The sequence below is a fragment of the Argiope bruennichi genome, chromosome 8, assembly GCF_947563725.1.
Source record: "Argiope bruennichi chromosome 8, qqArgBrue1.1, whole genome shotgun sequence".
Classification (NCBI taxonomy): domain Eukaryota; kingdom Metazoa; phylum Arthropoda; class Arachnida; order Araneae; family Araneidae; genus Argiope; species Argiope bruennichi.
Genome location: NC_079158.1, coordinates 119,046,045 through 119,073,329, shown reverse-complemented (window position 1 = coordinate 119,073,329; position 27,285 = coordinate 119,046,045). Strand labels below are relative to the sequence as shown.

Sequence of the window (27,285 nt, the reverse complement as noted above, 5' to 3'; positions counted from 1 at the left end):
TCCATTACTTAACTCGTAGTTTGAATAGTAGTAGTAATAGCAACGTCCGTAATAATCACGTCCGGGTCACCAGTGTGGTTTTATCCATTACTTAACTCGTAGTTTGAATAGTAGTAGTAATAGCAACGTCCGTAATAATCACGTCCGGGTCACCAGTGTGGTTTTATCCATTACTTAACTCGTAGTTTGAATAGTAGTAGTAATAGCAACGTCCGTAATAATCACGTCCGGGTCACCAGTGTGGTTTTATCCATTACTTAACTCGTAGTTTGAATAGTAGTAGTAATAGCAACGTCCGTAATAATCACGTCCGGGTCACCAGTGTGGTTTTATCCATTACTTAACTCGTAGTTTGAATAGTAGTAGTAATAGCAAGAATAAACACCGCTTACAAAAAAAACAAAATCTTTATTACTAAAACATTACCAGCTGTTGTTATAAGTGAGTAAAAAAGTAAAGTTTAGTTCATTTCAGTTCACTTCTTAGACTAAAGATTCATATAGCAGCGCCGCCACAGTTAACACAATAACTTCAAAACGAGGATTGCTAGATAGGTAAAATTCGGCACACAGATTTATTATCTACAGTGTTGATATATCTCAAATTTTGAGCCAGATGCAACAAAGGATTGAAAGTCTATCGGTCTGTAATTTCAGAAACATCTAAACGCAATGACTTAAGTGTACCAAATTTAGTACGTGATTTTGTGACTACAAGTGTAGTTCTATGTCAATTTTCTTTTGTTTTCTTTCGGTTGGGAAAAATGCACCTGAACATAAATTCGAATTTCGGATACTATAAACCGCATGTCAGGAATCTATTGACAAAAAAAAACAAAAAAAATGTTTTCTAGATAGATTTACTGAACCTCGCCAATGTTTGCTAGATAGATTCACTAAAAGTACTAAATTTACTCCAAAGAGTAACATTTCGTAACGCCAATGCGATGCAAGATATTATGTACGATAACGCTTTTATTATAGAGTACGAGAGAAAGTTTCGGGAGACCGATTCCGCGAGTTTTAAATTTATTTACAATTGAAATATTTTTGTCTTCGTGTAGAATTTTTTATGCCCATCCATACTATATTATTTTAAGAGCCATGATATTCAAATTTTCTTAAATCTTTAATTAAATATTCAAAATCCAATATTTTGGTTTAGATCTCAGTTGATGTAATAGTAATGGTAGCAGGAAAGAAATATGCTTGAATTTTAGATACCGCAAAGTTAAAAATAGGCCAAGAATCTGTAGTTAGAATATGTAAAACTGAAAGTATTCGTTGACGTGTTTAAAAAAAATGCAATTTTGCAGCCGATGCGATAAAGTATATAATAAATCAATAAAATCTGACAAACTTATCAAGGAAATAAAACCTTATCCAAGGAACCCAAGCTAAAAGCAATCCTTTAAAAAAACATATGATATGTCAACTGAGCGCATTAAAATTTGAAAATTCTGAACTGTGAGATAAAAGTAAACCAAATAGTAAAAGAAGTTGCAAAATTTTTTAAGATAATATTTAAAGGTAAATTACCATGCTCGCTTATTAAAATGTGCTTATACTATAAAATGATCTAATAAAACAAGTTTATAATTGGCAAAAGTATGATAGATATGATTAAATACTAAAATAGGGTAATTTAAAAAAAAAGAAATTGTTACAATTTGTGTTGAAATCAAGTTAGAGAAAAGATTAAAATTAGAAAAATAAAGGTATGAAAATAAAACTAATTTCACTGAAAAATTAATTTTTTTTTTTTCAATTTTAGATTTTAATATAATCTAAAACTAGTCTTTTTTGAAATGGCATGTTCCAAAATTACGATGGAAAGATGTAAAATTATTTTAAACCTACCACTTTACCTTCCTTAACAAAAACGTAGCAACTTTTTATTTCTTCAAGATGCTAATAAATATGTGCTCTAAATTTCATAAAAAAAATTAAATCTAAATTTTATTTTCCTTCAAGGGATGTGGAATTGAATAAGGTTCCAAACAAGCTAACAGACATTCAGTTTTATATACACAATTTATGAACCTCGTTATTCTAACATTTATTTATAGAAGTATTATTTTTTATTTTCTCGTATCGTAGTATAGAGAGAGTATAGAAATCGTCTAACTCGAAAGTTTGATGAATCGCCACGTTTTAGATCTCCCTGAGTTCGAAAAACACATTTTTGGAAAATGTCAGTTTGTCTGTCTGTGACAAAGATAACTCAAAAACGCTTTGAGCTAGACGGATGAAATTTAGTATACGATCTTTATACCTAATTTGTAGATTTCTGTCAACTTTCGAGGATAATTCGATCCAGAGGAAGTCTGTCTATCCGGCTCAACGTATATAACTACAAAACGGAGAGATCTAGATAGATAAAATTCATTACGCCGAACGAACGTCTATAATCTAGACACCTATCGAATTTTGAGTCAAATCCAACAAGGGGTTGATTTTCTGTCGGTCTGTACTTTTGGAAACATGTAAACACGATAACTCAAAGACGGGATTATTTAAATATATGAAATTTGGAAAGGGATTTTATAACTACAAGAGCAGTTTTGTATCATTTTTTTTTTCCAATTGGTTATGAAAAACGGATTTAAAACACAAATTCGATATTCGGATACTATTAACAGCACGCCAGGGATTAATCATCATGGATCAAGCGATAAATTCAGTAAAAGTGATAAAATCATGATAAAGATTTGTGCGAGTTTGAGGTTCGACCTCGCAACGTTAGGGTTCATAGCCCTAAGTGTACACATAGACAAAAGTGTACATCCTTTCCGGAGGTTGTTATCTGGCTTATGAAGCTACCACCACAGGTTAATATTCTATAACTATTGTACATCAATGCTAGGCACGGCATTCTCGGTTTGGTTTGGCTATATTAACGTCCTGTTTGAAGCAACGCTAAGGCTATTTTGGGACGGACCTCGTCATTTTGAACCGCGGTCAGATGACGAGGACGACACCTGAGCTGGCACTCCCCTCTCCACACCACACCATACCAGCGGGAGGACGGTTGGTCATGACGGATTTAACGTGCAACTGACCCCCTTACACGACGGTTCTTCGGTGGAATCGGGTCACGAACCTGAAACCCTCCGATTCCGAAGCCGAGACCTTACGTTACCTAGGGTAACATTTTTATTGCAAGAAAGTTTTGGGGAAATCACTCCCATTGGTTTTACATGCTGTTGGCAAGTCACTTCTCTTTCATTACAACACATAAAAAGATCCTTGTAATAAAATCATCATTTTTTTTTATTTCCTCATACGCGCAGGTAAGTTAATATACTAAGTAGAAAAAAAAAAGAAACAAACTTCAATGTATTAAAAATTGACAAATTTTCACTGCAGTAGCATGCTCAACAACATTCGAACCTTATATAATTTCGGACGGCAAATCCATTGAATACTTTATGTCATTCGTTTGTTATTGACATTGTGCCCTACTTGCTATTGCACCTGCACCACAAGATGTTTCACAGATATTTTTATTATATCTTGTATAGAATTAGGTTCTCCTTGATGGGAATATTAAGATTGTGAGATCGAGTTACCTCCATTTCGAAAGCGACATCTAATTCCTCTTGTATTAATTGTGCGTTTGTATAGTCTTATTAAGGTATAACTCATTAGGACTTGACCTTAGTTCCAGCCTACAGGCTATTGCGACAACGATCGTCCAACGACCTTGGTTGCCGTTTGAAAGAACGGGAATAATTTTGTATGCGGCTGCTGCTGTTTATTTCTTGCGATATAAGACTTAAAGTGGCGTATTTTATGGAATTGTATTGTTGCACTGTTACAAATTTGCATTTCATTAAATCTGTGATGTACATTTTATGTGGAGCATCTGTTACCGCAAAAGATCGAAATTGGGGAATGTCAGTATTTTCCGGGATGTCTATTCATACCATATATGTCGATATGAAATGGTACGATATGATGAATATTTTGTTAAATGATTACACGTTCGAATCATCGCCGATGTATGTCGATAAACAGAGATAGACGTTGGTGTGACTCGAAACGAGAAGCGTGGAAAACTGTCAAATACTTACAGTGAGTCTGCTCTTAGGGGAAGGAAAGAAACATGTCATGAGTGATTTCAGTGCTTTAGACCAAATGTTCTCGGTGCTAACCATTCTTTTCATTTAGTGGGACCAGCACATAGTGATATATTATGAGCTGTTTAAACCGAGTGAAACCATCACAGTAGTTGAGTTGTTTAAACCAAGTGAAACATCTGCTTAAATGCAACTGTTTCGTTTGACCATTGACTGCGAAATGGCAACGTTAACAAGAGAAACATGACAAGTTATCCTCCAGCATGACAGTGTCCTATCACAGGTCTCAAGAACAATCAAAACATACTTGGAAAGGCTAAAATAGGAGGTTGCTGTACTCTCCAGGCATTGCTTCTTCCTACCACCATTTGTTTCAATCAATGGTACGTGGCCTGGCTGATCAGCATTTCCGCTTTTATAAAGAAGTCCAAAAAGGGATCGATTCGTAATTCGCTTCAAAAGACGCCTCGTTTTTTCTAGATGATATCCGACAACTGTCAGAAAGATGAGGAAAAGTGTTAGATAGCGACAGAAAGTACTTTGAATCATAAATAGATAATCACTTTTTAAGAATAAAACCTCAAATTTTGAAGAGAAAAAAAACGGAGGAAGTAATGTTGTAAAACTATTAAGTAAATGCATAAAAATGATTGAAAGGGAAATAAATCATCTGGTTTACAAAGTCATATTCAAAAACATCATGATTATCTCTTCATTAACAAATATTTTGCAATATAAACAATTTTTACCACTTCAAGAAAAATGGTTGTCTCAAAATCTATAGTTCACTTATCACTGATTCCCAGAGTAAAATTTGATACCTGGTGGCAGCCTCAAAACCTTCGATTTCCTCACAGGACCGAAAAGAGATATTATGCAATGTTCATAAATTTGTTTACATTTTTTAAATTTATTTTCATAGATTACCTTCTACATTGAGAAATGTTAACAATCATGTTACAAAAATGTTACAATGTTCGAAATGTTACAATCAATAATATTTCATGGATGCGATTTTTGTTGAATATCACTAAAAAAAGTATGATTGGTTTATTTTGTAAAAATTCATCACAACAAAATTTTGCAGATTTAGAATCAGTTGAGCTTTGGTTGAGAGTAAAAGCAACAAAGTTAAAGCTTAGATGAATATTCATTCCCAAGTAATGGAACTGAGAGAATTTTTAATCCCATTTGCTACTTGTGCATGTGACTACGTTGAAAAATCGACTTTTTGCGTTATGATTTTTTTAAATTTAATTTTCTTAATGTTCGAAAGGTTTAGGTGCTCCCATCGTCATAATTTGTTTCCAAGTGTATTTTTTGAGAAATTGCAGTGATTTTCACATTCACATATGTTTTGATGCTATTTTACATTTTTAGATGCTATTTTTTTCAAATTCTAATCTTTGATATAATCATCTTACGAAAAAAAACCTCATAAATTAAAATCTATTTATGAGTTCATATTTGTGGTTCAAATTTGATATAATAATTTCTCAACGTGTTCTTCAGCTCCTAAATTAGCGAATAAGTAATCTGTTCATTTAGAAATATTTTATAGTTGTTTTAATGCTTAACAATGTTGGAAAAAATTGAAAATTTTGCCTTATTTTTCAGTTGAATCCCATGTTTAACGAATGGATAGAAATACAATTTATTTTTGATTTCAAGAACTATATAATATATTTCTTGAGTAATCTGCAATATTTTAAACAAATTATTTGATAAACCTTTAAACTAAAAGATTTTTTGTTTTATATTTTTTTTAGCCAAAAGCCTTTTTTTTTTTCATTTTAAAAATAACATTTTCCATTTTAAAATACATTTTGATATCCTAGATATTTTTTCCAATACTTTTTTTATGCAAATATTCAAAAATATAACTATTTTCGAACGTTTTTCAAAAAATGAATCCCGAAAATAATCACATAACTTAATATCGGCTTTAGTAATTATTGCAGTAGAGACTTATAGTCCCGGTTGAATACTATAATTTGAAAAAATGTGAAAGAATCAATAGGCTCCAACAAGCTCACAGAAATGTTTATTAAAATTTGTTCAAAAAAAATTTTTAACTCAGTTCATAAAATTTTTCTTCAACTTAAAATGTATTTGTTTTATTTTTACTTAATCTATACAAGAATTACTAACTATTTTGAATAAAAAATATTTTTGTGGTTTTATTATAATGATAATTTTTATCATCGTCTTTTATTATCATATGAGAACATGATGTTGTTTTAGTTATGGGGTTTTGAAGCTCGAAATCATGTAGGGAATAAAAAAAGCATAAATGACAATTTTCACCATCATCTTTTAATCGCTTTATCATCTTTTATATATATATAGAGAGAGAGACGGGGATAGAGACCGATAGAGAAGTCTCGTGATTGTTTCAAACCGGTTTAAACTGGTTAATGACTTAAATTAATTGAGACAAATAATGACTTAAAAAATAATAATGTTCTCACAGGATTATTTGCAATCGTAGATTTAATTTTAATTTTTTTTTAAAATCTGTATTGTTTTAGTTGAACTGTTCATCAAATCTTTATTGTCTTTAAACAGATTCATTGATATATCTCGGTTTCGAAGTCTTAATGTTGATCTTAGATGTAAGAAAGTACCAAAATTATAAAAATGAGTTTCATTTCGTTCTCTTATGTGTGTGTAGCAGATGTCTTATGAATTCACATACCAAGAAATAAAATTTTTCCAGGAAAGAAAAGTGATAAAATCCAATCTTATAAGTGGATAGGAGATGATATCTTTCTTGTAAATGCGGAAAATTTATTTATTTCAAGGCATCAATTTGCACTTATATACAAAAACTATTTTTGAAATATTAAAAATATATTTAGGGAATATTTTAGTATAGTTCAGAAAATCTTCACCAATTTTCAGCAAAATGCAATAATTCCAAAGTTAATTCAAAATATCATCAAAACATTTAATAAAAAGTTTAATTTATAATATTTTTCTGATCAAAATGTATCCGGAATGCCTCATTTAAATGAATCTAAAGTAGATATAATCTACAAACTTTTGTCAAATATTTTAAAGATTTCTATAAGCATTTAACAACAGTCATGAATTTATTATTAAATAAATCTATTTAATTTTATCGTTTGAAAATAAATTTATTTTTAATAAGATATGAGTTTTAAATTGGTCAACTTTCCAAAACGGCGAATGTAATTAAATGAAAAAATATTAATTAAAATTTGTTTGCGCACAGCAATACTTGCTACAAAAATATTTGATGTTGCAAAACGCTTATAAAGACAACTGCTTATCAAAAACAAAAGTGCTTGAATAGAATAAAATCTTTAGAGTCCCATTCTGCAAGACCATTCACTTCGCCATACCATCAACATGTCGATCAGATCAGAGAATTGGCGCTAAATATTTAAAAATGAGAGGCATTATTTAATATATTCTTATACAGAAAACGCCATTAATTGTAGAAAATGGACCTTACTGATCTTGCTGTTTAAATCATTCTTTTTAATTTCTCATATGCGAAACATAACAAAGATAAAATATTTTAATCTTCAATGAATACAAATTCGGGACTTTATTGAGTTCAGTCTTGTTTGAGTTCGAAAAAACATTTTTTGCAACTGAGACTGAATGCCTGTGAAAATGATATTTCAAAAACGCTTTAAGCTAGACAGATGAAATTTGGCACTTGGTTTTAGCGCCAAATTTGTAATTTTTTTGTCAAAACTGCTGCAGAAAAAAAATTTATTTAGAGGAGTTTGTCTGTCTGGTTATCCGAATACAAGTGAAAACAATATTTACAATATTCAAAAAGCAAGATGAATGAAATTTAGAACACATATTTACCATTTAAAGTATAAATCTGCACCAAATTTTTAATTGAATCCGTCAAGAGATTGTCCTATACGTTTGCATATATTTAAGCACGATAAATCAGAAGCGAAACCACTAAATGAAATTTTATAATTTGTTTACAGTATGATATAAATATTATCTACTATCATCTTAAATGTAGATTTGTATTAAATTTTAAATTAAATCTATCGAAGGGTTGACCGTTTTTCGGTCTGTACTTTCAGAAGCCTATAAATGCAATGACTTAAATAAATGAAATTTAATATGTGATCTTTTTGCCATAATTGTAGTTCTGCGTGAAATTTTAATTTCAATTGGCCGACAATGAAGTATACAAAACGCGTACTATGGGACTCTAAAAATAAAAATCTGAGCACTCGTGGCGCCTTATGCAAGTTCCACAATTTTATGGGAGATAGGATAGGGTGATAACACATTTATTTAGAGGAGTTTGTGTGTCTTGTTTTCCGAGCACAAGTGAAAACAATATTTTAATAGTTCCAGAAAGACGGTATGTTATTCCATTCATACACTATGGGAAAAGACATTAAGTCAGTAATTGTATATGAATCACTATGTCATTAAGACATTTTAAGGAAATCAGGACAGTATTGCATATCATGCTAGAAAGTATCGAAGAGACCATTACCGTTGGTTTTATTTATTATTGAATTTTTTAACAACATTTTTGCCACTGAAGACCGGGGATAATCGAATTTTTACTGTAATTCATGGTGAATAAGAATATGGCATTTGGGCATTCATCCATCTCATTGTTTTTCTTATTGAATATGGCCATATATTTCCCCCTTCCCTCCTCCTCAAAAAAATGAATACTGCAACAGATATTTTGATTCAAAAATGGTAAAAGAATAATTCTATATCAAATTGCTGTAAAATTTTAAAGAAAGCAATAAATTAAGATACTGAAAAACAAAATTTTGTATGTGGCTTTTTCTTCTTTTAAGGCCTTTTACTTCACCATGACATTATGGAACAAGGTCATTTGACATAATCAAGATTCTAGGTCCTGATTTCCTTAAAATGTCTTAATGTCACAGTGATTCATATACAAGCACTGACTTAATGTCTTTTCCCATAGTCTATGTATGGAATAACATGCCGTCCTTCTGGAACTATTAAAATATGACCCTTTGGAGGACATGAACACCAATTATAAGAACATCTCGAGATAATCCATCAAGGGGTTGCTACTAGACGCCATCACTCTGTGCAACATGTAGTTTGAGAAGGAAACGAGCAGAAATTTATATTCTTTCTAATTTAAGAGAGGAACTCGCTGATCAAGACCACGTACATTTCATATCCCATTTCATAGAATTTCGTTGTAAATTAAAGCAAAAACACATTTACGGCTTAAAGGAAAGAAAGATTTTAAAAAATAAAGAATATTTTATACTCAGAATTTGTGGCGGATTTAGGAATTTTGTCGCCCTTAGCACATTATGAAACCCCTCCTATAATGAGCTGTTTAATTTAAGTGACTAAGTGTAATATATATATTTTTTTGATATTCCAGTTACATGACATTGATGATCTTTTTTGAAATTTTTATTATTAGCATATTTAAATGAAAATAAGTTCACTGTAATTATTAAACCTATTCTCATTATATTGTCCAAATTTTGGAGTAGTTTGATTCAAAATTCTTTTTTTTGGAAGAACCGATTTGGGGTTATAAACTTGAAAAATTGTTGCATCACAACACATATTCGATTTGCCATTAAAATATATATATATATATATATATATATATATATTGCTACTGTTTTATATTTAAAATGATTCATTCATTCCATGTCCCCTAAATTTTTTATCGGATAAACAACTTTACTTGCGAAAAATTCCACTTTATTTACAAATGAAATTTTGGCAATTTTTCATTGTCGAGAACGTCCCCTTAATTAATCAATATTTTAATTATTTATTTTATTTTTCCATATTAGTAACTTTGAAAAAGTGCATATATTTTTAGTTATTTTTGTTATCCATGTGTGGCATCTAGACAGCAATAACATTAATAAATATTAGCATATAATAATGTTACGTACATTATAATAAATATTAATGTAATTAAATTCATAGAAACTGGTAAATATTTATGTTAATATTTAATTAATATTAATAAATGTTAATTTTTGTTATTTATGTAATCAAAATGTTAATATTTATTTAATATTTTTCATTCCTAGGATTTCTTTACAAATTAATTTATTTCTAAGAAAATGACTACTTTCGATCCTCCGATTCAGCAATCCTAGGCAGTTGCCTTGTCTGAATAATCAGAAATCCATCACTGAGACTCTAGGCAGCTAATTAATCTGAATAATCAGAATTTCGTTACTTTAATTCTAGGTAGTTGATAGAGTTGAGATTCCTTAGTTAATTGCTAAATCCGTCATTGCGACCTTAGCCAGCAACTTAGTCTGGATAGTCAGAAATCCGTCATTGCTACTTTAAGCAGCTCTCCCAGTTGAGCGACCCTAAGCATTTGCTTAATCTGAATAGTCAGAAATACATCAATGTGCCCCTAGGCAGCTGTCTGAATTGAGCGGCTTTAAGCAGCTGCCTAGTCTGAATAGTCAGAAATCCGTCAATGCGACCCTAAACAACTATTTGAGTTGAGCGACCTTAGGCAATTGTATAGTCTGAAATCCGTCACTGCGACTTTAGACAGCTGCCTGAATTGTGAAATTAGGCAGCTACCTATTCCGAATAATCAGCAATTCGTCATTGTAACCCTAGGCAACTGCCTAATCTGAATAGTCAAAACTCTATCACTGCGATTCTTGACAACCGCCTAGTCTTAATAATCAGAACTCCTTCATTGCGATCCTACGTAACTGCCTGAGTTTTAAGCGACTCTAGACAGCTGACTAATCTGAGTAGTGAGAAATCCATCACTGCGACCCTAGGCAGCTATACTCTGTTTCACCCTAACTTGGCAGTATTGTAAAAGGTAGAAAATGTGACGCTCCGACTTGAGAAAGAGTCTCCCATCAATTCCGACTTTAAAATAGTTAAAATGCGCAGAAATTTATCAAATAATATCATAAATTACAGAAATCCTTTTTTTATCAGTATGTATTTAAAATTATTCTCAAGTTAGAAGTGCTTATCTGTTAAGTAGTTTGTAAATAAAGCGAACGAATAAAGCTAAAAGATTGACATAATGAATTCCACTTTGGCTAGAACCGGTCTTCAAGGTCAAATATTTGGCGCGTTTTTCTTTTACGTCTCCGCCAACTTAGCTTCATTCACTTCGCAACCGTTATAATCTTTCGTACTTTTTTATTCTCGCTTTTTTACCAGCTGATATTTTTGATACTATTAATCACATTAGTAGTTATTAGTTTTGATTGTTGAATATTTATTCGATTCGTTATTTTTATTCACTTCTAAAATGTCTGAAAAAGAGAAAGTGTTATCACCGACTACGCTGTGCACACCTTCAAGACGAGTGAAACCAACAAAAAGTGCAGCATGCAGAAACATATTAAACGTCTATTCTCGACTCCCAGAAAACCCTCAAGATTCTATCAATCAAATCGTCGACAAGTTTCGCACCTTACAGGTGTTTCGCAATGAACAGTTTTCCTTTTGAAAAAAGAAATAAAGGCATCCAGTTCTTTAAGTACCCCTGGAAAGAAATGATCAGGCTCAGTAGGTAAACATTCAGGTCTTGTAAAATAGGATGATTTTACATTATCCTGTATTTGACGAAAAATCCATGCATATTTTCGTAGAAATGAGATCCCAACATTAGATAAAGTTTTAAAAGATGTGAACGATGATACAGATATCTTTTCGAAAAACATTAGCCGAACTATGCTTTACCGAATATTGAAAGATTTAGGGTTTTCTTTTGAGAAACGATGAAACGAAATGAAATAACATTAATGTTTTATTAAAATAATGTATCGATAATATTGAAAAAATAATGAAAATAAGGAAACAATTAATTCTGCGATAGTGATAATATAATAAAGTAAATAAATATTTACTATTTGGCGAAAAATTTGCGAGATAAAGTTTCGCCAGCGATCTGCATTTCTAGTAACTTTGTACTTTAAAGTAACCCAGTTCCCCTGACAGTGACTGCGATTCGGCATGCCTAGAATATACACTACTGCCAAGTTAGGGTGAAACAGAGTATAGCTGCTAAGTCTGGATAGTTAGATATTCATCACTGCATACAAGCTTTCAAGCATCTAAAGTTTTAATCCTAAAATATTTTTTTAAAACTTGCATTCTTTACTAGTCATAAAGAATATCCGTGTTTCCATATAAACGCTCAACAAGATCATTTACTTTAAAGCCACCAAAAGTTTTTTCATCGATTCTTTTAATGTGAGTTTATACACTTCGAAGCTATTTTTTTAAATTAAAATTTCAGAGTTTAAATTAAAAACTAAATTCATGAATTAAGAATATAAATGAAGATTTAATTCAGAATTTAACAAAAAATTAAACAAGTTTTTCCGTAATAACTTCTAAAATTAGTTATTGCTCAAAAATAATTTTTGCACTCTTTAAAACTCAAAAAGTGATATTTTTAGTAATATTAATTTATTTTCTCACTATTTGTTGCTTAAGATTAATAAATTTTTAAAAAGTTACGTAAAATTTGGGGAAAACTCATTTTTTTTTTTTTTTTGTTGCAATGAAATTTAAACTTCTTTTCATTGTTTCATTAAATAGTTAATCTGTTACTTTTCTTATACTGTTAAAAGCCAAGAGAGAAAGATTATGTTTATATTTTCATATTAACCAGCTTTGGCGATCAGCTGGTTCACTGGGATTATGCTCGCTAAAAATTTCAATTAAATATTTTACATAACTTGGGTTCTTAATAGTTTCGTCAGCATAATATCTTAAAGCTCCAAATTTTGATAATCATATAACTCATACTGTTTTAGAAATTTTATACCGTTGTGTTTATTGCGCTACTTAGCTCTTGAATTTTTTCTCTCCCATTTTAAGTTTAAAACTTTAATTCGAAATAGAAGTGATTAAAATTCAACTCATACAAAAATGCTTTAGCTGAAACTAAACAGGGTTTTTAAAGAAAAAAATATAAGAATAGAAAATGGAATCAATCAGCAATGATGTCTTATGTGCACTACAGAATTTTTTTTTTTTTTTTTTTTTTTTTTTTTTTTATAATTTATGCACAGTCTCAAAGAAATACTCAATAAAAATTTCTCTGAATCATCATAAAATTCAGTTTTTAGTTTTATTTTCAAAAGAATTGAAATGACGAAAATAATAATATTCTATTTTGTTTCAGACAATAAATGTATTTAAAAATTATGATGTGATTTTCACAATCCTTTGAGCTTAAGAAATCATATTCAGCGAAATATTCTTGACACTCCAACTTTTAAATAAAAAATAATGTTTCTAACTTCTTTGGCAATTCTGACGGAGTTCTGCAGTTTTGAATGTCATTATTTTAGGGCGATCAACAGTTTCATAATTTTATGGTAATCAACCTTGAGAAAACTCCGGGCGCTGACTGGCGTATCTTTGAGACGGTCAACGGAGTGGTTTAAAATCGCTCGTTTTTATAAGATAGCAATATTCAGATTTTCATAACTCCCTTCATTGAAAGGTCAGTGTCTTAAGAATTATTTTTATTAAATATGACTCATAAGACCGAGGGTTTGAATAAAAATATAAAATATGTAATACATTAGATCATTTTTTTAATTCAAAATATAAATTATAGTATTCTAATTCATTTAAACCATTATATATACAGGGTGTCTCCAAAACCTTGACCGCGGCTTTTATTCCTTATATATTGATCTTAGACATATACTGTAAATTAAAAAGTTGCGCAAAAAAAAGTGCAAAATGTTATGAAATCGATTAAAATTTTCAGGGGATTAAACTTCAAAAAATACAAAATTAAAATTTTTATACGGACCCCGTACAAAAAAATTCCCATTGAGTAAAATGTGCCCCATCCTCTAATAGGGTCATGTACAAAATTTCAGAATTTTATCATGAAAACTCTCGAAGATATGTTAAAACAAAGTTGGTGAAGGGTCAATCACAAATTAAAATGCAATTGTTTACAGCTTCAGTGCAGATGACGAGACGCAGGAATGCATCATAAGAAAATTAAATATGCTTCATATCTTTAGTTTTAAATACAGATTTTAAAATCTATACCTCCTGATAAATACTTTAAAATATTTTTATCATGAATTACAGAATATAACTTAAAAATAGCACAGTCAATGAACTTGTAAAAAATCTTATGTAATATTTCATTAAAGTAATCTTTCCTTTATGTAATCTTTCCTTTAAGTTATTATTTTTACAAATTTTTAATACCTTTGAACAAATAAATAATAAAATTATTATTTATTTATTCAATCATTACTTTCTTTGTTAATTTGTTTACGACCCCTAAAACATGAACATCCGACACGATTTTTTCCATTTGCAAACTCATATCCAGGCATCGAATAGTAGTTTAAGTCAGCATTTATGCAGTTTCATATCTTTAAGTTATATATGACAAATGCATCTAGAGTAGTTGATATATTTCCAATCTTGCTTTAAACCTCTCAAAAAATATTGACACATAGATAGCAGATGATCATTAATTTTTTTTTATTTTCTAATTTTTACTTGGTCTTTTTTTTTTCCTTCATTCTCATTAATAATTTTGCTAGACAGTATATTCCTTTTTTTAATTAAAAATGCTAGATTACATTTCAGAAAAATTAATTTTTTTTTCTCTGTGTCATCTAATTATTGCCGACATAAAATAAATGTAACATACTCAAATAAAATTAGATTTTTTCTATTTTACTAGTTATTGTAACTAACATAAATCTGGATAAAAATATTTTCATGTACTAACCATTAAAATATTTTGAACTTCAACATATTTTTAAAATAGCGTTTTTCTTTGATTTCCGTTCGCCCTCTCCCGTATTGTTTGATCCCTCGACCAATCACTCAAATCCTGTCTTATTTTTGTATCCATACTTTGAAGCACTTAGCATGTATCATACAACCCTTCAGATTATTTATCCTACCCATCATTGCTATAGCTTTCCATCATATCATGGTTTTTATTTCATGATTCAAAATAACATTCTCATCTTTTCGGTGTTTCTGTGCCGAACCAGAGAAATAAAACTGTGTCCCATCTTTTCCGTACTGGATCCACTCCCTTCGATAGGAGCGAATCTCATTATCTTGAATGATCTTTCACAATGATAAGAATCATTCAAAAGTTGATGAAAATTATACAAAACATTACATAGCAATTATTCTAATATCGCTAGATTGGCGTGCGTGTGACGAAATAAAAATTCTGCATTGAAATTAATATCTAAGGAAATAAAAATTTAGTCATAACTTTAATAAATGCAAAAATTCACGGGTGAGGCATTTCGTCAAACAATAAAATTAATCTGAATTTAATTACAACAGTATAAAGCGCTGTACAAAAGCGTGTTGGAAAAATTTATAAAAATTACGAAAACCTTTCAACAAATATAACGTTATCATTTTAAAAAATATGTTGTTTGCTCGATAAATTGATAACATTTGATTTTATTTTGGAAGAGGCAAAAATGACAAAGCTTGGTTCGATTTTCGGTACTTAGCTAAATATCTTAAAGAGATAGTTAATTTTGAAGGGTGAAAATAACACAGTTGACCCAGAAGTGAATTCGAGAATGAAATATATAAATTTCATGTCTATATAGCTTGTGTTTTTCTAGGAAATTTTTGTGACAGATTATAATAAAAAACAAACAAAAAAATGCATGTAAAGTTTTCTCGTATATATAAAGCAAAAATTTTCCTAAATCAGAAAAAAAAAAAAAAAAAAAAAAAAAAATTGGAATTTTGTAAATCTATTTGGCTCATAAGAGAGAAAAAAAAACGACAAATCTTTTTTTTTTTTTTTTTTTTTTTAGCTTATTGTGGGCCTGTTTTTCGTGTTCCGGTCTTCCGATCAAAATAGCAATTCTTGAAACTTTGGTTTATTCAATGAAGTTGCAAATCTTTATTGACTTTAAGTCGGTTCTGATACAATATTGTCAAAAGACGATTTCGAATTTAGTCACAAGACTTAACATTTAGAATTTATTTAAAATAGAAATGTTATTTCCTACAATGAGCAAAAGCAAATCTTAAATATGATTTTTTTTTTTAAAAAACATCTCGGATGTATCGGCAAAAATATAAACTTTTAAGCATTGATTAAAAAATAATGATTTTAATTATGGGAAGTCAAAGCGTGTTTAAAATTCGCTTTTGAAAATATACAGATCAATAGATGGCAGCAGATTCACTTTTGTTTATTTTTCGACGCTTAGTTTTTCAAAACATTGCCATGGGAAGCAAAGTCTTTCTTTTGATATCGTTATGCACGATGTGAAGGTATATAGGGTCTTTAAATATTTCAGGGACAAATAATTTAGGAAGCCTTTGGGAGTTTTCTAGATATTAATATGAAGAAAAATAATACTCACTATGCATGCTTTGATTCTTACAATTAAGAAAATAATTTAAGAAAAACTTCTGAAAAATTGAAAGGTTCAATAATAATGAAAAGATATTTTTACTTTCTCGTATACGAAGCATAGAGAGAGAGTGTTTCAATCGCCAAAAAAATTCGAATTCGAGATTTTGACAAATTTCCACGTTAAAGGTGGGTTGGTTAGTTGGTTTTACAGGCGCAAAAGCCATATTTGGCTATGCTGCGCCAAACATATGTTAAATCATCATAAAATAATATATAAAATTTTAAAATGAATGTTCCTTAAGTACATAAATATAAATATCTAAAATCATTGAAAACAAGTACTATACATGTGAAATACTTGAATAAATTTACGACAAAGATTAAAAGGAATTAACCGAGTATATAATGTCATACAATAAATGTGAATTTTAAAACAAACAGATAACTACGAAATCGATAATTTTAAAATCTAAAGTTGAAAAAGGATATTTATTTATATTTTTTTTGGAATAATAATATGGGAGTATCTTTTCTCCCGTTTGCGTGTAGTAGTTGGTAGACGCGGAGTTGGAGGACAAGTATCTTCAGATGTATCCTCTAAGTTTTCGCACATATTATATTCCAGGGTATCACCTTCCGATTCACTAGAATACATTTCTGCGTCAGTATCCGATTCCTGAGCTAATGGATCGCTGGATTTTCCCGAAGGGAGGACAGTTAATATTTGAGTCTCAGTATCAGCAGAACAAACAAGGGCTGGAGAGATTGTAATCAAAGCAGCACCTGTTACATCATTCGTTCCGGAATTGCCCTCTGCGGAAGCGGAAAGGGAAGGCTTTCTAGATGAAGTTTTAAGAAACTTTGCACTGTTTTTTTTATCTAAATTCATCTTGTGAGACTCTGAAAGCTGCGAGGTTTTATAAGGTTTCGATACCTTATCAATATTTAGTTTTTGATTATCTTTATTAATCCTATAATCTTTTTTGAGCTTTTTCCTGTTATTAACCGTTTTAAAATCAAAACAATCAGGTGAACTTATATTAGATTCTGGGACAGTGGATTGATGGATTTTCCCTCCACATGTACTGGGATTGAATGCTGCTATAAAAGATTCGTCATATCCAGGGCAGGTCTCCGAAGGTATGTACGATATTTTAAATCGAGCAGAGTCCGATGGTAGGACTGCAGATAAGATCTGAGTGCTTGCGATTCCGATATAAGAAGGTGACGAGATGAAGGTGAAGGTGAAGTGATTACTTTCTCAGCAATCACTTCCCTTTCAAATTTCCAAGCAGAACAGGAATGGGAAAAGGAAGTATGAGAATCTTTGCAATTTACGTATTTTTCTGGTTTAGTACATGCACAGCTGTCATGACCAGCTTCCACACAGTGGGCACAAATGAGAGTTCCACGGCAGGAAGCTTGTGAATGCCCAAAACGCTGGCATTTAAAATATCGCAGGGGATTTGGAAAATATGGTCTAACTGCCGATTTCATGTACCCCGCTTTAACTGACTCGGGTATTTTAGGAGAATGAAAACTGAGAATTAAATGCTTAGTATCAACTAGTTCAACGCCAATTGCCTAGAAAACTTTACAAATTTGCTCCACCGGAACATTGAAAAGTTCTCCACAAGAAATCAAACCCATTGAGGAGTTAAGAGATGAGTGTGGAGTAACAGAAAGAGACATACTTAGAGAATTCAATTTAATAATTTGTTCTGCTTGCTTACGAGATGCAACCTCAATAAGCAGGTCTCCTGAGCGTAGTTCCCGAATAGACTTAGTGTTACGAAGATTAGAGGATATCGCCTTTTCAACCAAGAACGGAGAAACAGTATGGTAAGTCTCATTTGTAGAAGAAATACGTTTCAAAATAAAATAAAAAAAAATGTATCAAATGATTTACTAGATTCGACTTGATCGTTGAGATGCTCACTGAAGGGAAAACAGTTTTTATGGCTCATATGATATTTATAGACTCAGGCCCAGCGGTATCTCCCACCACGTAGCCCTACTAGGGATGGCAGTAACTGGCTCTAGATGTTCCTAGCCTCAGCACTTACCATAATACTAACTGGTACCTATACGATGGGAATCACCCCGGGGGACAGTGACCATCCTCAACGCAAAGCCCAAGGAGTGACCCCTTCGCTTGATCCCCTTGAGCAGCCCAGTCAAGTGTCTGAGATACCGGCCGATTGATATACCGGAGCCGAAATGTACCACCCATCTAATGGGGCGACACGCACGGTCAACACGTGGTGGTTTTGGCTGTCCATGAGAAGCAAGAAGCAGAGTGGCGACGGCTTCTCATGGAGAGCTCTCTCGCTTGCCGTCGAGGGAAGGAAAAAATCAAGCGGACAGCAGAAGGCGTAGGGGAGAGGAAACATAAAGGGAGTAAAGATCCCTGGGAACCTCAGGATTGGAACACCCTTACCCACTTAAAGAAGGTGGGCCCCTGAGGCGTCCACGTTGAAGACCTTTCCGAGTTCGAAAAATACAATTTGTGCATTATGTCTTTCTGTGACAAATATAGCTCAAAAACGGTTTCAGCTAGGCAGATGAAATTTGGCATACAATCTTTACATTAGATTTATACATTTCTATCATATTTTGAATGAAATTGATTCAGACCTGCTGTCCGAATCGAAATCAACACACGATAATTACAAAACGAAGATAGCTAGGTGAAAAAAAATGTGGTACGTAGATTCAGCATCTATATCATACACTTATCAAATTTTGTGCAAAATCCAAGAAATTGACCGCCTGTCTGTCTGTCTGTACTTTCAGAAACATGTAAACGCGATAGCTCAAAAACGCAATGACATAACTATATCAAATATGGTATGCAATTTTGTCATTACAATTGTAGTTCTCTATCAAATTTTTGTTCCGATTAGTGTCTAAAGTGCAAATTCGATTTTCGGATGTTATTGGGATTAATCGCCCAATATTTCGGATACATGCCAGGGATTAATCGCCAATAAAATTCACCAACGATCGCACGATAGATTCAATAAAAATGCTAAATTCACATCAGAGGTCAATATTTCATACCTATTATACGACAATGTCATGTAAGGTGCTGCCTGCCTTACCCAAGGTCCATAATTTTCTGCAGGGATGGGACAAAAAATTTTTATTAGATAGTATACGAAAAAGTTTTTTGGGAAGACCACTCCAGCTGGTAAAATGAGAGAAAAAGAAGCATGTGTTTCTTAATTGGAAACAGAGGTGATAGTAATTGTTTTCAAATAAACAAAACTTTCTGGAAACAAAACCTTTATTATGTTTTTAGTCATGAGCAGTTACATGTTTGTGGCTGCAAGTGTAGAGTGTAACAACACCCTTGCGGTTCACATTGACTAGAGTGCAAGCCCACTCATTTCAAAACAAGTTGCGTTTTAGTTCATTGGAAATAAAAAATCAGATCTTCATTTCATTTATTTTTCTTATAATGCTATGGATCATTTGATATAAAACAATATTACTTTTTAAAATCATTTTCTGTTGATTGCTTCATATTTCCTATTGGTTAATATCTACAAATGATAAGAATACAGCTGCTGCAATGCCCTCCTTGTCAATTCACTTGGAAGTTAACTGCACCAAAATTTAATAGCTGTCCAATTGAAAAATATTTAATACGTATAATTCATTAAAATCTTCTTTCAAGATTGATCCATGTCATTACTCCAATCTTTGAATATGTGCCAATTCACTGAAAGCTGCTTCTGAAATCACTCAATAGAAATAAAACCAGTGAAATGTTACTTTCAAAAAAAAAAAAAATCTATAAATTTGGAACAATACTGAAATGTGTACCAATTTTTGATAGTTTCCAATGACTAAATAGTACATATATTACATAATAAACAAAAATTATTCTAATACAGTGATTCCCAACCTGTGATATGCAGGGGTGTTTGTGGGACCCCAAAAAATCCCCTGAAACTTTTACGGACTTACTACCGACATTTTGGAGTTTCGAGAGGGGGGGGGGAGAAATGAAAAATTACAATTATGAAGTATTGAATGACCTAATTATAAAAGTTCAATGAATTACTTTTTTTGCAAAATTAATAACCATTAATTTTGCAAAATTAAGACCTTTGAACCCAGGTCACGTGATCGCACATCTGGTCGAACGAAGTCTCTCCCTTTTTTTTTCTGCCGCGCCTACTTGCCGAAAAGAATCCAGAAGAGAATGTCCGAGAACCGGGGGAATGAGTCAACTCGCAATAGGGAAAGAACAAAAAAGAAGTTTTTTCCCCCTTTTCACGTATTATCACTGCCTTTGGAGAAAGAAAGGAAAAGTTTTCACCACACACACTGACCTTGCGTTTTCTGCTTTCAAAGCAAACAAAATTACCCAGATCAAAATAAATAATTCATTATTATTCCTACTTCCTTTTGAACGACGATCCCCGGAATTTCCGGGTATCGAAGTTCAAAATCCCCGGAATTCCGGGGTTTCCCCGGAGCACAAACACCCCTGGATATGCTAAAAAAATAAGCAAAAGTTTGATGAGTAACAGTAGTAAGAGATAAGATTATAAACTAAAATCTTACAAGACATAAATTTCAAAATTAAATAAAATATAGTTACATTGCTTTTCCAATTAAGTGACACAAAAACTATTGCATCTGTTCCCTTTTTGCAGAACATAACATTTCTTGCCCAATTTTATAATTATTGTTAGAACTAATTTGCAATGTTTAGTTCAAAACTATCAAAAAATTCTTATATTATTCATTATTCACAACGTGTTCCAATTTGAGTGCATCTTTCCCCGAAATAAAAAAAAATAAAAGAATCAATTGAATATGATAGAAATCAGCTTGGATAACTATCAGTCTTCTTTTAGTGCATTTATGTTCAATTGTGTTCACCGAAAACATCAATTTACGAAATCATTTTACATTATTTACACATCTTAAACACATTTATAAGTTAACTTGGATTCTGGACAAATTTTATTGACTTTATAAAAGTTTTTGTAATCTTAACTGTATAACTTTCAATTAAGTTATTAAGGTGCATTCTGATGAATTAAGCTGGAAACAAACAAAGATAAAAAGAAATTGATTTAGAAAGTTAGACAAAATCAATCTATATTACAGCAGATATTTTTTTTAAAATATGGGTGTATCAGATGAAGGTGTTATTGATGGTAATAAAGGTGTTATTGATGACTTCCAATTTACATTATAAATACACAATATAATATTTAGAAATTTAATGTCATACAATTCCCACACATCCCAAAATAAAAGAAAGAATTCTTTAGCTTTATAAAAATTAGATTATTAATTCTTGACAAGAAAAAAAAATTTCAAAATTTACAATTGTTAAATGACGAAAATAGTAATTATTGTTCTAAAAAAATACTGATAACACATTGATGCTGAAAGAATTATTTTGCATCCTCTGATTTCTATTTTAATATCATCAAAAAAGCTGAGAATTTATTTTAGACTGTTTATAGCCTAACATTTCCAGATATGAAAAAGTAACAGATATATTAGTTACTAGCATACAATTAGCATCATAATCACATAATAAAAAAAAAAGTTGGAAACCACTGATCTAACACATAAAATGTACAATACATAATATAGGAGTACTGATATGTAATCAAGGAATACAAAGCCAGCTTCTATTATACTAGTTCCTTAAACCATTCAGTAGCATTCAAATTTAAAACATTTCGTAAATTAAAAATCATAATAAACTAGTCTCATATGCTAGCTTTCCAGATAAAATATATAAATTAATTAATAAATATACAAAAAAATGTCTTTATCTATAAGCAAATTAAAACATATATTTAGTAAATAATTACAAATCTTCATAAACATTTTTTCCCCCTTTGAATATTGTAAATCAATTTCTGCTCCGTACTGTAACATTAGCAAGATTATAGGATATATATTTATCAGACATTGATTATAAGTCCATTTCATACAACAATCGTAACTCACGCAAATATAAAAATGATAAAATACATTAGTCCTTATATATAAGAGTTTAATTTTTACAATAATCTAATTTGAATGCAGTTGCTGATATATATTTTACACAGCATTTAAAACACACGGGAAATTATTTGTTTACTGTTTAATCACAGTCAGAATGGAAATTTTTAGAAAATCCTTACTGAAAAAATTCTCTAAATGGCATTTGCCAACATTTGAAATAATATTATTAATTTCATATGGACTGCAAATTCCAAAAAGGAAATAAATTTTTTTGGTGTATATCATAACATATAAAATCATAAATTTGTTACAGATGTGTATTTTAAGAAAAACTAATTTAAATTCTGGAAATTAGTCATAACTGTTATATATACAATACAATTCAATTTATACATGCAATATTATACAGTGAAATGTGGATATAGTAAAAATGATCACAACTATGAAAATAAAAGTAGGATAATAACTAATTCCTGAAAATATATTGAAATAGTAATGATAAAGTAAAGTAACATTTTTCACTAATTGTAAAATAACGAATAATTTACTGTGAATTGTTATTTTACAGCATTTCAAACTTTTTTTAAAAATTTTTTATAAAATAAATAAGCATAATTTTAATAAAAGCTTTTCTTAGACAATATACAAAAATTGAGGAGTAACTTTCAAAATATAAATATGACTGTTGATAAAATAAGGAATTTACTAATTTAAAGTAAAAATCAAATCAAAATTTCAGCCCCAGTAAGTAAATATTTTCATTCATTCAATTAAAATTTGTAATAAAAAGACTGCAAATTTTTTGAATAATTTAGAAAAACATATTTTTGGAAACGTAATTCATAGTAAAATTTTGATATAACATGGACTTTTGAAAATATATATTTCAATTTTAAAATAGTATGCCTTTTAATAATAAGCAATTTGATTCAAAAATAAATAGCAACATCCATTGTTAATTTAGGTTATTTTTAGAATTTAGTTTCATTACGAACTAAATGAAATACCTAGAATAATCTAATCATAAATAAAGAAATAGTAATAAACATATCACAGTGTTGAATAAATGAATCAAAACTGAAAACAAAGAACCAATTTTATAGAAATTTATAAATTATAACAATAAATAATTAACACATAGAATTCAATGCACAGCTTCAGGCTTAGTAAAAATTTACATTGCACCAATCATTAATACATTAAGCCTTAAAACACTCACACAGAAAAGGTAGTGTGGAATTTTAAAAAATAAATCAATAAAATATACAAGAACAAATTAATAATGGCACTTGAAAAATTCAATCTTTAAAAAGTGTCATATCTCAAATTTTAACTAGATAAAAGAAAGGGGAAACATTGAGAAAAATTTCTTTTAATTGACATTAAGATAAATTCAAAACATGCTTCTTATAAGTTAATTTTGTTAAAAAACAATATTCTATCCAACATTAAACTTCAAATAACAACACTGCTTCCTTTTGTCATAGAAATAGTATAAATTGATAAAAGCATCACTCCCTTTATCCATCTTTAGTTGTCTAATTAATTTCCTCCAAAGTAAGAAAAAAACGAAGTTAAGTTTGGGTAAATTAGATTTAGATAATAGGTTATATACATTTTTTTAATATATATGTGCTTGACAGCTAAAGTTCCTAATTAAAACTGGCAAGTTAGATGACCATCTTATATTCCACTTTTTCATTTTTAGAATAAGTTTATTTACAGCAATTAAGTAGCATTAAAAATTATTTAAATAAACTAAAACATTAATATTTGGTTAAATAAGAAAGGTAGAGACAAAATTTAATCAGAAAATATATATATTGCATATGGAAAGGGGAGGGAGCTGCTTGGAAAGAAATACAACTCATTCTACAATCAGATTCATTTAATTAGTAGGCTTAATTTATGTAATAAAATAATATCAGTGAAGTTTTGTTTACTTCCATATTTTTAGAAATGAATAAATATAGAAATTCAGTTAGTCACATTTAGTTATTTTCCAAAAGACAGAGGGCAGCATGAATATGCCAAACATCAAGTTAAGTAATTTATTTTTAGCTGCATGAGTGCAGACACATTTTTAAATGCAATAAATGATCGATGACTGATGAGAAAGTTGCAAGTGGTAACATTCTCAGAGTTGTTCCAGACTGCAAGCTGTAAACATTTCTTTAAATATTTTCTTGCAGTACACCTTTTGTAAATTACGAGAATAATCTTCCTATATTGAATAGTAATGCCCAGTTGAAAGAAGATTCATTCTTAATCTGGCTGATTATTTTGCTATTTTAGACAAAAACCTCAGAGCATTTCAATTTAAATAGCTACAAAATAATAGATTCTTCAATTTTTTTTTTTTTTTTAAATGGGTGTCTAATTTTTTGAGGGGAGAAGGGAAGTAAAGTGTACAACTAAAGTTGGTCAAAGGGAGAAATGTAATTGGGAGTCAGAATAACATAATACTGTCTGTAAAACTTATGGAATTCTATTTGTAAAAATATGCACAGAAAAGACAAATACACACCAATTATTCAAGTGTCATAATATACAAGAGACAAGAATACAAAATCAGATTATATTACAGAGTATGAAAAGTCTAAGCCACACATCTATATACATATAAATGAGAAAACACGCAGTATAAGATTAACTTTGCATATCGAGAGCGAAAAAATGTTTTACATTTGTAAAAAAAAAAAAGGCATTTGAAGAAGGCTTTAAAAAAAGACGAGGAAAAAAAAGGGACTGTGCTTTAAGTACAAATCATACTGGCATTTTGATTGCTGATATTTGTGCACAACCACATTTGACAGAAAGAAAAAAAAATTGGTTGCCTTTGGCTATAGTACAAAAGAACATGCATCCTTCACAGAGGGTTCATTGGATATATAAGTAATGCAATGTGTTTGGTGAATCAAACAAAATCTCCTGAAGGTCCAGGAATTCGAACTCTAGAATTCGGAATTTCTGCAAGACGACTGGCAAGTCCCAATTCACCTTCTATTGTGGAGGCCCCCTGAAATATTAAGTTGTGGAAGCTTTTTAGAGGAGGGAAAATTGTGGAATAAATATTTTTAAATGAAGTGTGTTCCATTACAAATAAAATCTGTTAAATTATCAACTGAAATCTTTATATTTTTGAAACATTAAATTATAAATAAAATTTGTATAAAATAGAATAATCAATAGATCAAATAATTACTTAATTTAGTTTTTATATTTACCATTCAAAATAATAATTTTTTAAATTTTTTTTGTCTTGTTTCAATTAAAAAGATTGTCACTGTTTAAGTTAAAAGAACATTTATCATCGTTATTAAGAATCCTGCAGTAAAGAATTAACATCATTATGCAATAAGCAAATTTTATGTAATTTTTGCTCTTTTAGAATTAAAACAATATTTAGAAATTTAATAAAAATTAATAAATACGGCTGCATTAAAATAAACAAATGCACAAATAATTTTTTATTAATAATATTTTTATTTATGAAGTGAAACTTAATCCCAAATATGCAATGAAAAGCATTTAGCTCACACATACAGCATGAAAATGCAATAAATATTCTTGTGACGTTTAACCATGTAGTTTTTCTGATTTTAATGTCTTATGATTTCTCCCTCTTCAGTACCTCAAAGCCCATTATCATAACTGGTATAACAACTGACAAAATGCATAGTCATTTGCTAATATCAGTCAAAATATTAAATTATAACAAATATTAATGGTAATTGCATGTTACTTCGTATATACCAATACAATTTTGATCCAAAATTTGTAGCTCAGAAAAATAACAGAAAATTCCTTACTAAATTTGTTTTAGAATATTTTGCACATTACGAAACATTAACGAAAAATATTGTTCCAATTAAATTTGTTCTTCCTCCATTTTAGTTATTATTTTGATCTTACTTTGATAAATAATACTATTTTATGGTATAGAGTAACCTTTTACATTAGACTGCACCAAAAATATTGCTTTTAAAACAATAAATAGGATTCTAGAGTTGTACTGCTTCGAATACAGGAAAGTCCACAACTTTGAGTGCAGTATCTTTATTAAATGATTTGTAAAGAATTAGAGGGTTCTATTTTAGTAAATCATTAGCAATTCCAAAAAATAATTTTTGTTATAAAAGATAATTTTAACATTTTTACTCTCATTAAAAATTTCTTAATTTTCATAACAGAACTTTCATGATAAGTTACTTTGCGAAATCCTATCATGAATATATATCACATTATATATATAAATGTATATTATTCTATGTCATGAGTATATACTATGTTGGATCTTATTCATTGGTTTTTGATTTTCAAAATCTGGAAATCTTTATAAATGTTTGATGGTGGCATAGAATAATGAAAAAAAAAATTATTTGATTTATTTAACTCCACCATTAATTTATTAGCACAAGTATAAAAATTTCCCCCTCAACTTTGTTTTAAATTTAAATAATATGGTATATTTTACCTTAAGCAACATAACATAGTGAAGAAAATTGATTATGCTTTTTATGCTTCCAATGTTCAACTGACTACAACCAAAATTTGACATGTATTTATACTTTTGCTATTAAGACCTAATATCAAATGTCATTTAAGTAGCTTTTCACATTTTTGACATTACAATTACCATGCTGTCATGCATATCAACAGGCTGAGATTATACTGGCCACTTTCATCCAAAATTTGATAGAATAACCCATGACATTTTTGGATTATTCTGTTCACAGATCAACATAATGGTAAAATTTTCTTTCTGAACCTTTAAAATGTAAAAATCCATCAAAATCTTGAGGCTGAATATTTTAGTTTAAAAAATTTGCAATTT

General features: G+C 30.0%; 1 protein-coding gene and 1 long non-coding RNA gene across 6 annotated transcripts in view; one reads left to right on the top strand and one right to left on the bottom strand.

Annotated features, from left to right (window-relative positions):
• LOC129981710 (uncharacterized) overlaps nucleotides 1-27,285 on the top strand; it is a 74,958-nt gene that overhangs the window by 25,931 nt on the left and 21,742 nt on the right. The window lies entirely within an intron of this gene.
• LOC129981708 (sodium/hydrogen exchanger 6-like) overlaps nucleotides 19,732-27,285 on the bottom strand; it is a 43,606-nt gene continuing 36,052 nt past the window's right edge. For 4 of the 5 annotated variants that reach the window (XM_056092659.1, XM_056092660.1, XM_056092656.1 and 1 more), the window contains one exon: nucleotides 19,732-25,467. In XM_056092659.1, the coding sequence (XP_055948634.1) occupies nucleotides 25,452-25,467 (16 nt within the window). In that variant the 3' untranslated portion in view covers nucleotides 19,732-25,451. The remainder of the gene's footprint in view (nucleotides 25,468-27,285) is intronic. The other variant, XM_056092661.1, reaches the window with a different exon arrangement.